General features: G+C 45.6%; 1 protein-coding gene across 1 annotated transcript in view; it reads left to right on the top strand.

Annotated features, from left to right (window-relative positions):
- The window catches only part of AGPS (alkylglycerone phosphate synthase), a 732,223-nt gene that overhangs the window by 543,180 nt on the left and 171,039 nt on the right, over nucleotides 1–18,004 (top strand). Inside the window, exon 15 of the mRNA XM_078681513.1 lies at nucleotides 1,192–1,261. Coding sequence (XP_078537639.1) covers nucleotides 1,192–1,261 — 70 coding nt within the window. The remainder of the gene's footprint in view (nucleotides 1–1,191; nucleotides 1,262–18,004) is intronic.

Raw genomic sequence — 18,004 nt, 5'->3', positions numbered from 1 at the left:
CTCCATTCTTAACTAATGTTACTCCAGGACCATTGGATTCTTACAGACTTTCAAATACTCCTTTCTCCTCAACTCCCTGTTTTCTCCCTTCTAGTCTTCCTTTTCTCCCATCTAACCCTCCGTTTCTTCCCTTATTGTTGAGGTTCCTTTTCTTCATCCTTCAGTTTTTTTTTCCTTTAACCCTTTGCGTGCTGGTGAACGCGTCCGCGTCTGGTGAACCTCTCCGTCTCCAGCCACGGACGCGCTGTGCTAATGACGGAGTGGTTCCGTCATGGCCCGGCCGCTGCGCCTGCGCGGCATCAATTCCGCGCCTGCGCTAAGAGTTCTATTGAGTGGGCGGGGCCGTGACGGAACCAGTCCGTCACAAGCACTTGGTGCCCGTGGCTCGTGACGGAGTGGTTTCGTCACGAGCATGGCGGCGCCGCGCGCCCCCCCCCCAGCGCCGGGGCAGAATTACCGCTGCGGCCAAGGGGTTAAAGTACTATAACTCCCGCAACAGTTTATAAAATTTGAAAAGCCTTACAGCCAAGGCTATTTCTCCTTCCTCGCCTTACTCTTTATGCCCCATTGCTCTTCGTTTCTCTTTTGTCACCTGTACCGATTGGAGGTTTTTAAGTAAAAACATTGGATTACCAGCCGTCCTGAAAGGCTAGATGGAGTGAGTAGGTGAGGTTATATGGTTGCAGAGTTTGTGAAGGCGAGATATTTGAAAAAGTTTAAGTTTCACTTTGAATACTCAAAGTCATACTAATATAGAATTTGCTCCAGCATTCCCTTGCATGCGTGCTATTTTATTGTGCATTACATTGTGTACAGTACACTTTAAAATGGGGTTTATAAATAAATATGTAATATTTGATTTTATTACCTGACAACCAAGTCTCTGATTTTGGCTTTCAAATTTTAACAGTAGTTATGATGTCTAAAGCAGTGTTATGGACTACTACAAATATAGTAGATGGTATCTAATATATCACAAGCATGAAAATAACTTCTAAAACTATTATAGTTAATAGCAGCCCCCCACTTTCTTATTACGTATCTGTTTTTGAGTAATTAGGTGTGCAGAGAATTAGCAACTTCCAATGTTGAGTATTTTCTCCAGCAATTAAAGCATATTTTTTAATCTCACTAATGGTTAAGTAAATATGGCCATGATGGTTGTTTAACAATTCACTGTCACAATTGCAGAGGCCTGGCAGCAGGAGAAGATAATGGACAGCGTGGATACATGCTGACGTTCGTCATTGCTTACCTGCGGGTAGGTCACTTGTCTGTATTATTTACTGCTTGGTCTTTCTTGGAGTGATAATTACCTCACAGCATTAGAACACTTTAAGAACTGAATCGTCTAAAAAACAATTTTCTATCACAGCATTTTGATCTTAATCATTTACTCTCTTCTCCACAAAAGTGATCCTCTTTAACCAATCATGTTCCTCCATAACAAGAAATCTACTTTTGTTGATGTAAAGTCAGTAAGTTATTTCGAATGCACTTTTTTTTGAAAGGCGTTAACATTTTTTTTAATAAAGTGTCAAAACAGGAGAGAAATGTTCTATTTGCTTTATGTCACAAAAGCATGAGGTCCTTTGACATGTTTCCATATTTGTTTTTATTCTAGAATATTTTGTCTGTCCATGTTTTTTTTGGTGATTTTTAAAAAATTATTTTTATTAAACCACGGCATCAAACAATAAGGACACAATACAGAGGGATCACTTTAACATTTTGCAATACTTTAAGGAGAGGGGGGAAGCAGAGCCAAAGTACATACATTTTCAAGAAAGGAATACATTTAAGGAGATGGGGGGACATCAAATACTGTATCTCTAGGTGATACACAAATCTCCCCCTATATTTATTCCACTGATCCCAAATCAATGCCCATTTTCGGGGACGGCCTCTTGCCAAGTATACAGTTTTTTCACGGAACATACTCCAGTCCAAGTAATTCTTCCAGTTGTCTAGGGTGGGAGGCGATTCGGCTCCCCAGAGTTGAGCAATGTTTCTTTTCGCAATCATATAGCTTAGTTTGACCCACTGTGTCTGTGCTGAGTTGAGATCAGTGGGTTCCCAAATATTGAGAAGGCATCTGCGCGCCTCCGGTAACAAGGAGACACCCGTAACCTCACGGATACTATCATGAATCTTACTCCAGTACTCGACTATGTGTCGGTACTCCCAGATGATATGGGAGAACGTTCCCACCAGCCCACATTTGCGTCTACACAATCCAACTTCCAACACCCCCATCTGTACAAGGCGGGAGCCCGTGACATACACTCTGTGCAGAATTTTTAACTGTACCAGTCGCAGCCTAGCAGGAATAGCGACCACTTTCAGGGAGGATAGCGCTGATTGCCAATCTTCATCATCGAATTCAATCCCATCCCGTGTTCACTAATCCCTCAGCTCCTTAATTGGATCAGCCCTATTATTAATTCATTCTTTGTAGATCAGGGAGATCGTCTTTTCGGGTAGATGACCGTCTAGGATTCTATCCTCAAGGGGCGATGCTTCCGGTATATCCACCTCCGTCCTCAACGCCGCCATTAACGACATGTTTTTTTTTTTTCAGGCAGTGGTATGTGTGGTTAAAAGAAGCATGAACCTTCAGAAATGTTCTATGAATTAACATATGTAATATTCCCACAAAGCACATTGGAGTTTTATTGAGCTTCAGACAGTACGATGTTTGTAAATGGATACTTATTTTTTAATTGATTTGGCAGCTTTTTCTCATGTTCTGTATGAATTTTTAGGTTACTTTACCTGAAGGATAATGTTATTCTATCTCCGTAATCAAGATACAGATACAGTGCAAACCTAGTTCAATGATATGAAATTTGACAGCTTCAAACCCAAACTTTCACTGAATGCCAAGTCAGTTGGATTCACCCTGGTCACCCTCGGGGAACACTTTGCCAAAAAAACAAAGTTGGCCAACTCTCTTTTCTAAAGAAAGACGAGCATTTTTTCAAGAAAGCTGATGCCCTGCTCCATTGCTTCTCAGACTCCACATTTTCACCTCTTAGGGGCATCCTACACACTACAACATTTCTAATCCAAGGCATGAAGAAAAATGATCATATCTACCCCCACCCACCCACTCTCTCCCAGCCACTCACTCCCTCCCAACCACTCACTCCCAAACCCAGCTGCATCATTTACAAAGTCATAACAACCCCTCTCCCCCTGTTTCCAGCAGATAAGCTTGCCTTCTCTGGTGGATCTTAGCACCCCTGCAACCAGGACAACATCAGAGTGCAGACTAGGAAGTGTAAATAAGAAACCCCACCCCAATGCTACACCAATTTAGGAAGCCGCTGAACGCACACTTCTTTAGAGAACACTACATCACTATGCATTAACCATATACAACCAGGCCTATCCTCTTACTCCTTACATTTATGCTCGTCTTTGCCCATGTATTTTGCGGAAAGAGCATTCATTTTTACGACGAATGTACCAAAGTACACTGAAATTCCTGCCGCACGGAAGCGGTTAACATATTGTTGCATCTTTTGAATTGAATCTTTTGGTCCTGAGGAGAATCCCAAGAACAAAAGGATTCGAAACGCGTAGACCATCGATTCTGCCAAACAGTTTTTTTGCCAATTAGTTGTGGTGGAGTTACACCTAAATATTGTGATTATTTTGATTAGTTGTACAGTTTAATTGATTTGTGCAGGGTGTATATAGGAAAAATTAATGGTGTCAATAGTATGTGTTGGCAGTCCAGGTGCTCCTCAAGTGGTTGATTGAATCTCCCTTGTTATGTTTGCACCCAGTAGGTTGAATGTGTTAGGTTTGTTGTGGAAAGAGTGAGCTTGTGAGAGTGAATGAATGTTTGTTGGATTTTTCACTAGTCCCTGTGTCCGTTATCAATCCCATTGTTTGTCTTGTGGTTTTAAAAGCATTGAATTTTTTGAGATTGAAAAAAAAAGCATATTTTGAATAAAAAGCTACTAATGAGCTTTCAGATGCATTGTCTTGTGGTCTATGCATTTATGGTAAAACAGTTTTGAATAATGAATCAGTATTGGCTCTTTTTCTTGTATAGTGTATAGGGCTCAGTCTTACTGATTAGAGCCATACTCGTTTTTGGTACTAGCACTTTCTAAATGTGGCATTTTCAAACATGCAATTTAAAAACCAACTTCACTAAAGGATGTATTTTTAAATTGTGCATTCATGGACGCCAATCCCCAAATCTCTATCGCTTCCCAATTGAAAATTATACTTGTAAGAGTTTACAAGGCAGCTCCAATCATAACCTATGGGAGAGATGGTCCTTGCAATAGTAAAAAAACTAACTTGACAGTATATCGCCATCAGGACATATAAAACACACCAGTAAATGTCCTACCTCTTAAATGCACTGCACCCTGCCCATGGGGCTACCTTGGGCTTTCCCTAGGGGTGTCTTACATGCAGTAAAAGGGAAGGCTTGGGCCTGGCAAGTGGGTTCCTTTGCCAGGTTGACATGGCAGTTTATAACTGCACTCAGGCACTGCAGTGGCAGGGCTGAGACATGGTTGCAGGGCTACTTATGTGGATGGCACAATCTGTGCTGGAGGCCCACTAGTAGCATTGGTTTATAGGCACTGGGCACACCTAGTGCACTTTACTGTTCTCTCCCTGCCCCCTTTTTCAGTATAAGGTTCGTGACATATAATGGATGAAAATTGTATTGCTTACCGGTAGTGCTGAAGAGAAACTCGTGAAATATTCCAACACCCCCGGGTGTAGGCACAGTGCCTAGAAGCGGTATTTCTGTACGTTGCAGCAAATCATGTATGCATCTATAGTAAATAAAAGCGAATATAGTAAAATGTATCGTGACTTCTTTAGGAGCTCAGTGCGCATAAACCTTTAAGCCCTTCCAACGATGGGCGCAGCTACAAATATATTTATATATACATATAATGTTAGCGTGTTATACAGCGCGAACTCGACCCCTATGTATTGGAGCGCTTTACGTGAGCACCAGGTACATTACAAAAAAGACATGTTGCTTTTTTGCAGACACGGGGCGATTAAGTGATTTACACAGAATCACAGGATGTTGAGCCGAAGCCAGCCTCGAACCTGGCTCCGCAGTTCCAAGGTCAGCAGCTCTGGTCGTTATGCCTCATCCTCTCCTCTAATGCAGCGGGTATAGTAGGCCCGGGGCCCCTGGGACCCATTGCACCCCAAATGAGTAGCTGTTTTACTTCCGGGTCAGGGGATGGGTGTATAATGTAGGGCCCGTGGTGCCCTGGTTCAGCAGTCTCCAATCCTGCGTGATTTCTCTGCGTAGCTTATGGGTACAAATCATATAACTTGTGTAAGTGGCACTCGTATGATGTCAATGCTATAAGTGTCAAGAACACTTTATCATTTCTGATTGTGACACCACCCGCCACTATGTACCCAGATTTGACCATACAGGTTTCCTTGCTGGATAAACATCAACCACTACCTGCAGGATACAACAGAATGTCGTTTTCCTGCACGGTACATTTTTCTGTGACATTCCATCTCGTGCGAACGCTCAGGTGACGGGCAGCCGGATCGCCCTGTTCAGGGAGAGGGCTTCTGCGCGCCTGGCTTCAGGCAGGAGCACTCGCGCTTTCATATTTAATTCTGGTCGGCCGAGTTATCGCTTCCCATTTCCGGTATTCAGTAAACAGGGCCGGTGTATTGGTATGCAGAACCGCCGCTTTCCACCTAATCTGTGGCAAACAGTTTCTCTACCCCCTTTCCTGCCGCTCGTGATCTGCTTTTTGTGCTTTTTTAATGGCCTGTTAACCCCATTTCACACCTGTGAATGGGGTTTAAATGGCATGTCCCGTAACAAAAGAGGGGGGAGATGGGAAGGCATTGTACCGAACAAGGTGTCAGCACCTCCCCTTTCTCTCACGGCCGCCAGGCCGTGTTATTTTTTCAGCCTCCCTTTTTCATTTCTCTCTCCTAGCTTCGCCCATTTCTCCCAATCACTCTCTTCTCTCACTCTCATACCTCGATGTCAGTCAGCTACACACACCACCGCCACAGTGCCCGAACCTCCAATGCTCGTCGCATTTCTCCTCCCCCCATCCCAGCCGCCAGCACCTCCCCTCTCTCTCACGGCCGCGAGGCCGTGTTATTTTTTCTGCCTCCCCTTTTTCATTCATTTCTCTCTCCTAGCTTTGCCCATTTCTCCCAATCACTCTCTTCTCTCACTCTCATACCTCGCTGTCAGTCTCTACTTTCCCACTCCATTCCTCTCTAAATGTAAACAGAGACCCTCCCACACACACACACACACACACCACCGCCACAGTGCCCGAACCTCCAATGCTCGCAGCCTCCATGGTCCAAACACACCAAGCAAATCTAGAGGAGGGAGGTTTTAGTTTGAATGACTAAGTGCTGTGGCAGCACCCTCTCTTCAGTGTTGCATTCCAAATGCTATAGGTGTCACATTCGCGAAAGTTATAACTATTGGCATTGTAAATGACAAAGCTATCAATTTAGCTGTTTTAAAAACCAACAAATAAATAAAATATTTGTCATTTACAAGACCAATAGCTCCAACTTTTCTAATGCGAGACCTATTGCATTTCCAATGCTTGTTTTCTGAGGTAGCAGTGAGATGACTTGGAGTTTATTTGCTGTACTAATGAGTACCGCATCCTCCGCTTGAGCAAAATTAGCACTGTGTTTTATTGGAAGAATTTAAAGTGAAGCAGTAGGAATGTTGTCCTTTATGCTAGGGTAGCATATTTTGAGTTATAGATGTAGGCTTAGGCCAGAGGTTAAACCACCTAAAATTTGATAGCAATGAATAGACAGACGACAAGGGAATATGCATGGTTTGATTTAATCTCCATGAGAGCTGCTCTGTATGGTTCATGTGCTGGTGAGGCTCAAACTTTAATCCAGAATATTACTGGTTTTGTACCGATCCCCTGGACAGTGGTATCATATCCAAGGTGAAAAATACAGCATCCATAAAGGAACACTTGACACTTAAATAAACTCCTAAGTACACATTTATAAAAGGAATTTTCTTGCAGCTGGCTTGTCCCTAGACGTCTGATGAAGGAAGAAATTTGACATACACTTTTGAGATTGGCAGAATAGATCTCAAAGAAAATCTCTTCAGTGCACCAATATTGTGTGAGAGCAGGCCATGCACTTAGCAATGTAACTTTGCCATGTCTCTTCGCTCCTCACTCCTGCTGCAAGGTAGTATCATTCAGTGTACCTTTTCTAGAAGATCATGTAATACAATACTAGAAATATAGCATTTGTGAAGTTTCAGTGTAATATACTTTAACTCTTGTTGATTATCAGATGCCTCTCCATATAGAAGTCGGCAAACCTTTCCAAAAGATTAGTTAGATCCATTTTGGGAGAGTTGTATCGTTTGCAGAGAGGAGAGTTGTGACCATAACGCCCTCCAGGGGTCAAGAATCTGCTTGATATATAGCTAGAGTTTTGTTATATATGCAAAATAAAGGAGGAGCTGCATTCTTATGTAACTCCAATAAAATACTAAATTGTTGTATTTCAAATACCAAACTAACCCCAGCAAAATTACCAGAGTACAGGCACTTGAGAGATCACGTGGTGCCCCTTTATTACTTAACACACCCCAAGGTTTTGGTCTGAGTATGGTGTTAAGCATGTTTTTGAGATCAAATAAGTGATATGTAGAGATATCTTTCTAAGAATAACATTTTTGTAATCAGGAGGTTCATGTGAAAGACCTGGTCTCATGTGATGAGATTCGGTTGAAAACCAGCCTGAAACTGAAAGACAACATAATAGGACCTAGTTGGTGTCTCCAGTTTTGCATTCAAGAACATACGTGTATCTTCTATAAGGATTTATCAAATTGATTAGATGAAATTGGCTCTATTTTTATGGACAGTATTCTTAAAGAAAACAGTAATTTCTTTGTCTAAACGTGATTGAGGTAAGCACAAATGCTGCAGTTTATGAGGGATGTGGATGTCTGGAACAACAAAATGATCTGTGCACCTACCAGATAGTTTACAAGAAAAAGGCCGCTCATCATTTATTCTAAACTATTGAAGAATTTCCATTTAGAACCCCGCCCCGCCCAAAACTCCCCAGTAATGTGGTGCTTAGCATGTAGAGGATCATGCTGATTTTCATACTTGGCCTGGGTAATACTTTTTCTTTGCGAAAGCAACATTCATTATTTTACCACTGACTCATTGTCAGTGAAATTGCTCTCCCACCCTCGCAGCTCCACCATTAAGTGAGGTGCCCCTGCACTCTTGAGTGTTAGTGATCGAGGCCCTCCTCCACCCCAGGTTTCCCTGCGCCTCATCCCTGGTGGTCCAGTGGACCTCTGTCTCCTTTCTCTCACTCTGCTCCTTCACTCGTTTTTCTACCCTTTCTATCTTTCACCTTTCTGCACCTCTGCTCTTTTGTGCCTTATTTCTGCCCATTTTCCCTTTCTCTCCCTCTGCTCCTTCACTCGATTTCACTCGTTTTTCTACCCTTTCCATCTTTCACCTTTCTGCTCTTTTCTGCATCTCTGCTCTTTTGTGCCTTATTTCTGCTTATTTTGCCTTTTTCCTTATCCCTTCTTTCCTCCCTTTACCTCTCCCCGCCGCTGCTGCCCCCGCGGCCCCCCCCAGCGCGACCGGCCCAATCCAGCTCCTCTCCCCGCTCCCGCCTCCCAGCTGTCCAGCCCTCCCCGACCCCTACTTAATGGCGGCCACTGCGGGGACAGGCGAGCAAGACCACTGACTCATTGTCAGTGAAATTGCTCTCCCGCCCTCGCAGCTCCACCATTAAGTGAGGTGCCCTTGCCCTGCACTCTTGAGTGTTGGTGATCGAGGCCCTCCTCCACCCGCAGGTTTCCCTGCGCCTCATCCCTGGTGGTCCAGTGGACCTCTGTCTCCTTTCTCTCACTCTGCTCCTTCACTCGTTTTTCTACCCTTTCTATCTTTCACCTTTCTGCATCTCTGCTCTTTTGTGCCTTATTTCTGCCCATTTTCCCTTTCTCTACCTCTGCTCCTTCACTCGTTTTCACTCGATTTTTAGGTCTCGCCTGCCAATGCGCATGCGCATTGAGCAGAGCGAGACTATAGAGGCGATTTGATGAAGTGCATGTGCACTTTTAACTCAAAGCGCAATTAGTTAAAATGCGCGTGCACAGCATCAAATCATCAGCTTGGTGCCGCCAGCAGCTCTTCCCGCTCCGCCTCCGCCCAGCCATTCTCCTCCCCTAATTACCCCCTGCTGCATCAAAGGCTTTTTCACGGCCGGCCGGCCGTGCTTTCAGTTTCACGGCCGGCCGGCCGGCCGTGTCTCCTTTTCTTTTTAGCCCATTTTCCACCATAAAATAAGTATTTTTTTGCTTGACACTTTTTTTGTGGTGATGGCCGTGCAGTCATACGTTGCACTGGGCGGCTCTATGCAGGTAATAAGCAGACTGGGTTAATTTTCCTGATTGCCCATGGCTCGCCTTCCACCTCCGCCCGTGGCCACGGCAAATCCAGCGATTTCGAAAAGCCTTAAGATATTTTTCATTCAATTTAGACATGTCTTCTCTAAATAATTATCGTTCCGTTTTCTTCTTGTTAATTTTGGCTTTCCCTCTCTCTGCTTTATGTTAGGAGCCCTCCTCCGACACTCCAAGCACAAACGCAGTCCTTTGTTTTATTTGTTGCTTTCATCCTCCCACCTTTCGAGCACAAATGCATTGGTTCCCTTCCCCCACCTTTTCCGAGTGCATCAAGTTAGGCAGCAAGAGGCCTCAGATCACATTCACGGTGCACAGTTGCCCACTGGGTTGCTTACCGACGGATGTGGGTTCTAATCTCCTACAGCACAGACATCGCCATGGGGCATCAGCGAGCGTATCTAAAAACATTTATAACTGTTGCAAGTACAAATAGTACGCATGCAACGTTTCCCTTCCGTCGCTGTTTCTTTTTAATTTGGTCTTTCCCTCTTTCCGCTGCACGTTAGGAGCCCTCCACACGGAGCTTTGGGGTTCTCAGCACACATGTACATGCTGATGTGACGCTGATGTGACGCTGCTACAGCTGTATTACACTACGTTCTCCTCACCCTCCACTCTTGGTAGAGCTGCGCCTTGTGTGTAACAAGTGGTGTGTGTGCATCACAGGCAGAGCAAACGCAAGTGACAGCGACTTTAATTAACGACCACCCTTAAGCAATCTCATCAGTAGCCATGCTTCCCCAGTCTTGGTGTCTGTGTGTATCGCTGTGAGTCACTGTGTCTGTATTAATGTATCTGTCAGTGCGCACTGGCTTTTACTTATATTGTCTGCTGTGTGCTTAAAGTATATCTCTGTGTCGCTGGGTCCGTTTGCAGCGTCATTTCTCTGTCACTCACACTTACCTGTTTGCCCATGTGTTGTGCGTGTCTCCATGTGCCTCTGTTTCCTTTTCACGTCTAGAGAATGGTCTGTTTATTGTGTCTGTTTCTGTGAGTCGCACCTTCACGCTGATTACCTGTCTTCATCTGTGTGTGTGTGTTCAGCTCTTTGAGGATCTAGCTTGTGCCGGTGGTGTGTCTGTCAACCCGTAAGCTCATCGGTTCATTCATGTGTGTGTCTTGGCGCGATCAACAAATCCAGACTTCTCTGCAGCAGCCTCGGCCTCACAGAATGAGCCGTGTTTACAGAATACACATCTGCAGGAATGAACACATCTCGGCAAGGACGCGCAACACCCTGTGATTCTGGGCAAATCAATTAATCTCCCCGCGCCTAATAAAAATGAATGTGCCTCTTGTAACGTTACTGGTGCTATGTAAAGCGCTCTGATTCTCTATACCTTTGAGTCAAGTTTGCGCCATATAAAACGCTAAAAAAAACACCAACCTTTCCATGAGACCTGTCCCGGTGTGTGCATTATCGTGCAGTTAAAGTATAGAAGATGCATGCACAGTACCATGGTTTTCTCTTGTCCATCTTCCCGTTTTGACATCCGTACCACCTTCTTCATTGCGCTTTATGCACTTTATGTACTTTCACCAGTGCAAAGATAATACGTCTCCTCTTTCACAATGTGTGAGCTGGTGTTAGGATATGCCACACTGACATTCCAGGCCTATGTTACCCAGTGTGCACGTTGGAGTGTAGGTGCACGTCTCAGCGCGCTTAGTATAGTTGCATACCGATATTTGCCCACTTGTGCTGCTGCATAGCAAAGATGTTTATGCTCATACATACATTGTAATCTGATCCCATCCTAGCCGTGCATTTTATTTAACTGACTTACTTTTGTTTTTTGTAAAATGAATAGTTATAATTCAACCAAATGTTAACTTTATAGCTTTAGGTAATTTACATGTTTAGTTTTGTACTTTTTTACATGTAAAAAGTTTTAGCATTAAAAATTAGAAACAACATTAGGTCACTATCCTTTATTTATAACATTTTGCACAAAATTGTAAGTTTGCACATCAAATACATGTAAACAAGGACAAAACTAAACATGTAACTTTACTAATGCTATAAATTTAACATTTGGTAGATTTATAACTATTCACTTTACAAAAAACAAAATTAATACTTTTATAATTTGAAAAAATATAAACGAAAAAAAAGTTTTACATTTGCAACACCAAAAGGTCAAACTCTTCTATTGCGAGACCTATTGCATTTTCAATGCTTGTCTACCCTTTCTATCTTTCACCTTTCTGCACCTCTGCTCTTTTGTGCCTTATTTCTGCCCATTTTCCCTTTCTCTCCCTCTGCTCCTTCACTCGTTTTTCTACCCTTTCCATCTTTCACCTTTCTGCTATTTTCTGCATGTCTGCTCTTTTGTGCCTTATTTCTGCTTATTTTGCCTTTTTTCTTTATTCATTCTTTCCTCCCTTTACCTTTCCCCGCCGCTGCTGCCCCCGCGGCCCCCCCCCCGCGCGACCGGCCCAATCCAGCTCCCCTCCCCGCTCCCACCTCCCAGCTGTCCAGCCCTCCCTGACCCCTACTTAATGGCGGCCACTGCGCAGCGGCCGCGGGCTGCGAGCGCGCCGCTGGTGCACCGAAGGCGCGTCAAAGGCAAGCACGTCTGCGCCCGTCCGCGACCCGTCCGCGACCAGCACCAGGAACCCTGGACCTCCGCCCCGCCAACGCTACGACCCAGTAGCACTCCAGGCACTCAACCCAGGCTGCAACAACAACTGCAAGCTAGCATCACCAGCCGACTCCCATGGACCCTTCAGCTGTCACCGCTGCCGGCACACCTGCAGCACCGCCAAGAACACGGATCCAGCACAACCCGCCCACAAGAACACAACCGAACCGAAGACCCTGCAATGCATCCTCCTCAACGTCCGATCCCTCCACAAACACGCCACAGAAATCTGGGACCTCCTCGACAGCACCACCCCGGACGTAGCATTCTTCACCGAAACCTGGACCAACGCCACCTCGGGACCGGACATCGCCATCGCCATCCCCCAAGGATACAAGATCTCCAGGAAGGACCGCCCCACCCACCCAGGAGGAGGAATCGCCATCGTCCACAAATCCAGCCTCCGCCTGAGCACACTCCCTGACGAGTCCACAGAACTGATGGAACACCTTCACTTCAAGATACTGGCCAGCCCCACCACCGCCCTCCGAGGAACCCTCATCTACCGACCCCGCGGACCCTTCGCCAACTCCATCACGGACATTATCTCCCCGCAGGCCATCGCATCCACCAACTACACCCTGCTGGGAGACCTCAACTTTCACCTCGACAATCAACTGGACCCCAACACCACATGCCTCCTGGACAACCTCCACAACATTGGACTCTGCCAGATCGTGACCGGGGCCACGCACTCAGCAGGACACACCCTCAACACCTCTTCACTACAGGAAACTCCATCACCTTCAGCCACACCACCGAACTCCCATGGACCGACCATCGTTGCGTCCACTTCACCTTCAGAACACCCACCATCCACAGACACCAGCACCTGCTTCCACAAAGAAACTGGACCAAAATCACCGACGACCAGCTCACCTCCTCACTCAACAACTCCACCCCAAGCATCGCGGAAAACGACGACCCCAACACCGCAGCCCGAACCCTGCATAGATGGATCTCGGACAGCACCAACACCATAGCCTCCCTCAAAAAAAACAACAATACCCGTGCCAAGAAAGCCAGATGGTTTACCACCGAACTTCGAGAGTCCAGGCGCACATGCCGCCGCCTCGAAAAGGCCTGGAGAAACACCAAATCCACAGAAGCCCACAACAACTTCAGAGCCGCCACCAACGCCCACCATCAACTCATCAGAGAAACGAGGAAAAAAGCGATTGAAGACAGAATCTCCACCCACGCACACAACAGCAAGGAACTCTTCAGCATCATCAAGGAGTTCGCCCTACCTACCGACATCCCTCCCTCACAAGACCTCTACGACAAACTCAGCACCTTTTTCCACCACAAAATCAAGAGCATCTACGACAACTTCGACGAAGACAACCAACACACTGAACCCTCACCAACCACCCCCGACACCCGGAAACCAGCGATTGATGACTGGACAGCCCGCACCACCGAAGACACACTGAAGACAATGAAGTCAATCCACTCAGGGGCCCCCACGGACCCCTGCCCCCACAACATCTTCAACAGAGCCGCCGACACCATCGCACCCATGCTCCGCCTCACCATCAACCGCTCCCTGGCGACCGCCTCGTTCCCCGACGACTGGAAACATGCAGCGGCCTACCCCCTCCTAAAGAAACCCTCAGAGGACCCCACCGACCTCAAAAACTACAGACCTATCTCCCTGCTCCCTTTCCCAGCGAAAGTCATCGAGAAAGCCATCAACAGCCAACTCGCCACAGTCATTGAAGAACACAACATCCTCGACTCCTCCCAATCCGGCTTCAGAAAAAACCACAGTACGGAAATCGCCCTCCTCGCCGCAACAGACGACATCCGCACCCTACTGGACAAAGGAGAAACAGTAGCCCTCATCCTCCTAGACCTATCAGCGGCGTTCGACACAGTATCCCACCGCACCCTAATACGCAGACTCTACGATGCAGGTATCCAGGACAAGGCCCTCGACTGGATCTGCTCCTTCCTCTCCCGCAGGACGCAACGGGTCAGACTCCCCCCTTTCCTTTCAGACCCCACACCTACCACCTGCGGAGTCCCTCAGGGCTCCTCCCTCAGCCCGACGCTCTTCAACGTCTACATGGCTCCACTTGCCCCCATCGTCAGAACCTACGGACTCAACATCGTGTCATACGCAGACGACACCCAGCTCATCCTCTCCCTATCCAACGAGCCCAACACCGCCAGACGCAACTTTAGAAAAGGCATGGAAGCCGTCGCCAAATGGATGAAAAACAGCTGCCTCCAACTAAACACCAACAAAACAGAAGTACTCATCATGGGCCCAAACCCCGACGCCTGGAGCGACACCTGGTGGCCCACAGCCCTCGGAAACCCGCCAACCCCCACAGAACACGCACGCAACCTGGGAATCATCCTGGACTCCGAGCTCAAAATGGACCGCCAGATCAACTCTGTCTCATCTTCCTGCTTCCACACCCTCCGCCTCCTTCGTAAGACCTTCAAATGGATCCCCCTCGACCACCGAAAGACAGTCACTCACGCCCTGGTCACCAGCAGACTCGACTACGGCAACGCACTGTACGCCGGAATATACAAAAACGTCATCCGCAAGCTACAGAACATCCAGAACGCCGTCGCAAGAGTGGTCCTCAACCTGCCAAAAAACTGCCACATCTCCCAGCACCTGCGCACACTCCACTGGCTCCCCGTCGAGGCGAGAATCACCTTTAAGATGCTCACCCACGCACACAAGGCCCTCCACGGCACCGGACCAGCATACCTGAACAGCCGGCTCAAATTCCACGCACCCCAAAGGACCCTACGATCAACCCAGCTCTCCTACGCCGTGGTCCCCCGCACCAGAAAGACCAGATCGGGAGGCCGCTCCTTCTCCTTCCTCGCGGCCAAAGCATGGAACGCCCTTCCGCTCCACCTCAGACAGACAACATCGCTCCCCATCTTCGCAAGAAACCTCAAAACCTGGCTCTTCGACAGATCCCCTCCTTGATGGAATGGAACCTGAACCCCCCCCACCCTTAGCGCCTTGAGACCCTTACGGGTGAGTAGTTGCGCTTTAACAAACTCTTGATTGATTGATTGATTTACCATCAACATTTTTAAACATTTAGAAAAGAGAGTGGGGCTAATCGGTTTAAGATAAATTTTCTCCAACTTTTAAAATATGTGGTTATTTGAAATTAGTATACTTTAGGTTGCTGGTATAGTGAATCTTGGGGAATATCTCACTTATCACACACTCTTTCTATGCATTTATCAGTTAACAGACCGTTAACCGCATGCAAGTGCTCTGTCATTAAGAATGTATTCCATAAGGCTTATCCTCTATAGTTGGGTTTAACAATGTTATCTGAAATGGGTTTACCATTGCAGGTTTCAATCCAAACTTAAAAATTGAAAAATGCTGTTTAAAGAGGTAATTTGGCAGGAACTGGTGTTCACTCTTATCATTTGTGGCCACTTGTGTATGGTATGTTCATTTCTGCATTATCATCAGCCTGGATGTATTAGATCATTCAGTTTGCAAATCAAAATCTCCTGTAGTCAGTATCTTTTGAGGTTCCGTCCTCCTTTTGTATACAGGTTGAAATTCTTTTGGCCAAAGAAACAATGGCGATTACTTAAGGGGGTGGTTATTCACCTTTGTAATTGTCATTGAAAATGCCAGTAAAATGGCAAGTACAAAAACACTGAAATGTAAAATATTAATGTTCTGCTGTCAGTTCAGCCAAGGTTTACTTTAAATCAAACAATCAGCCCTCGAAAAAGACCATGCTTGAGCCATTTTTAAAGCTCAATGCTAAAGTTTGATAGCTTAGTTGAACTACAGAGTACACGGGTCAGGTCTCTTTGAAAATGAATGCAAGTGTTTTATTGCAGTGACATACACTTAATGGAATTCGGAATAATTGAGTTTCTGAACGACCTGTAACATGAAGTGTCTCTGGCATAGATAAAAGGATGTACATTACTCCTTACCAAATCAGAGGGATTTGAACTAATCAGTTAGTGAAGTTGATTTATAAATAGCAGACTGGATTGCAGATTCATAAAAAGCATACTCCTCTGTTGCTGGAAGAGTTAGTCTCTCTCTCGAAAGGAGAGTATTGAGAAGCACTGTTAAATGAACAAGTTCAAGGAGTGTGCTCGTTTTAAATTTAAAGAAAGATGTCACATTAACAAATTTTGTATAAACAAATTCACAAGGACTGCACGCCAAGTTGTCATCACTCTTTTGCACCCTTGTTGCGGCTGAGGCAAGCACTCTCCATTTGACAAAGATCTTGGTTGGCAACAAACACCCACTCTAATTACCTTTGGGAAGCTTTAAGGTATGTAGTGGTCCTGGGCTGGTGATTGCTACGGCTCACTTTTCAAGGTTTAGGTGTGATTCCTGCTTCTTGCTTCCAACAGGAAGCACCATTCCATCATGTTGGATCTTTTAAATGTACACTCACCAGTACCTCAGAGGCATTAGTCGGGCTGCTATTTGGAAACGCTGTGGACGGGTGGCGAGCAGAGTTCTCTGCAAACAAGTTCTGTTGCACAGGCATGGCAGCATTTTCTCCAAAACTACCTTTCTTCTTGGATGTATGTGATCAAAACAAGATGCCACCTTCCCTTTAGCTCTTCATGAAGAGATCCTAACTGAAGATGGAACCTTAATTTTTTGTTTTTATTTCCTTCCTCCTGTTTCCTTAGTTTACAGCATAAAGGATTGAGAGTGCCAGCATTTACTGTATTGTAGTACAGTCAAAGTATTTTTCTGCGGGTACAGCACCCCTCTAGCTAATATTTTTGTTCCCTGTTTTTGGACATTTCAGATATCAAGATATACCACCCTTTGAATTTGGTTTCTTCAGACCGTTTGGTTATTTTCAGTGTTATTGTGGTTCTGAGGTTTTGTGATCCTTATTCATAATTTTTCCTCCTTCTAGAGGCCATTCTCTGCAAACACCTAATACACATGTTGCCTATTTTGTGTAAATCACACAGTGGCTACTAGAAAGCGCTCCCTTATCTTGGGCAAGGTAATTTACGATTCAAGGAGCACTTGTTGCTTCCAAAGCTTAACACACTATCCTGAAGTAGACAACTTGATTGGTGCAGTGGACTTTTTGAGATGCTTTCTTTCCCATTCTGACGTAATACAGAACTGCAAGTGCCTAGATTTTATGGCATTCTTTACCAATTATTTGTCTCGAGTTTCAGAATAAAGAATGTTCACAAAATGGCTATGATGGAATCATATTTATGGTGCCAAGCCATACATGTGTATCCAAACCTAGCAATGCCAAAGCAGCAGGAGTAGGGTTGTTAATACACATGTTGCCAGTTTTTGTGTGAAGCACAAAGTGGCACCCAAAAAGCGTCCCCCTTACCTTTAGCAAGGTACTTTAAAAAAATATATATCTTTATTGTTTTCACTGATTAAACAAAACAAGTCTTCAGCATCCTGCTCGATACGAGATTCATACCTCCCTCCTCTCAAGCAAAAATTACATATGTGCAAGCCACATCCGCAGCACCAGTTGTCACTAACAAACTCCTCAGTATCTCATCTCCCAACAGCTCTGACCTATTCATTCCTCCTGGGCAGTTGACTCCTGTGTATCCACATCCCATCCTCCCCTTCCCCGTGAATATTCTGTGTGTTAACCTCCATCTCCCCCACCACCCATTGGGTCTTCTTCTAGTCCGGAAATCCTTTCAGTAGTGCCTCCTTGAGAGCTCAAAATGCCTTTCTACCCTGTCATTCATCCTAGATAATCGAATATGTGTCTCTTCTGCCAGGGACCATTCTATCACATTCTTAAACTACAGGGACACCGTTGGAATGCACTTCTCAAGCCATCCCATAGCCACCTGCCACCCGCCTCCACCCCCCAAGGTTTCATAACCATACCTA

Source organism: Lissotriton helveticus, chromosome 3_1, assembly GCF_964261635.1.
Source record: "Lissotriton helveticus chromosome 3_1, aLisHel1.1, whole genome shotgun sequence".
NCBI lineage: Eukaryota > Metazoa > Chordata > Amphibia > Caudata > Salamandridae > Lissotriton > Lissotriton helveticus.
This window is presented reverse-complemented; position numbering and strand designations above follow the sequence as displayed.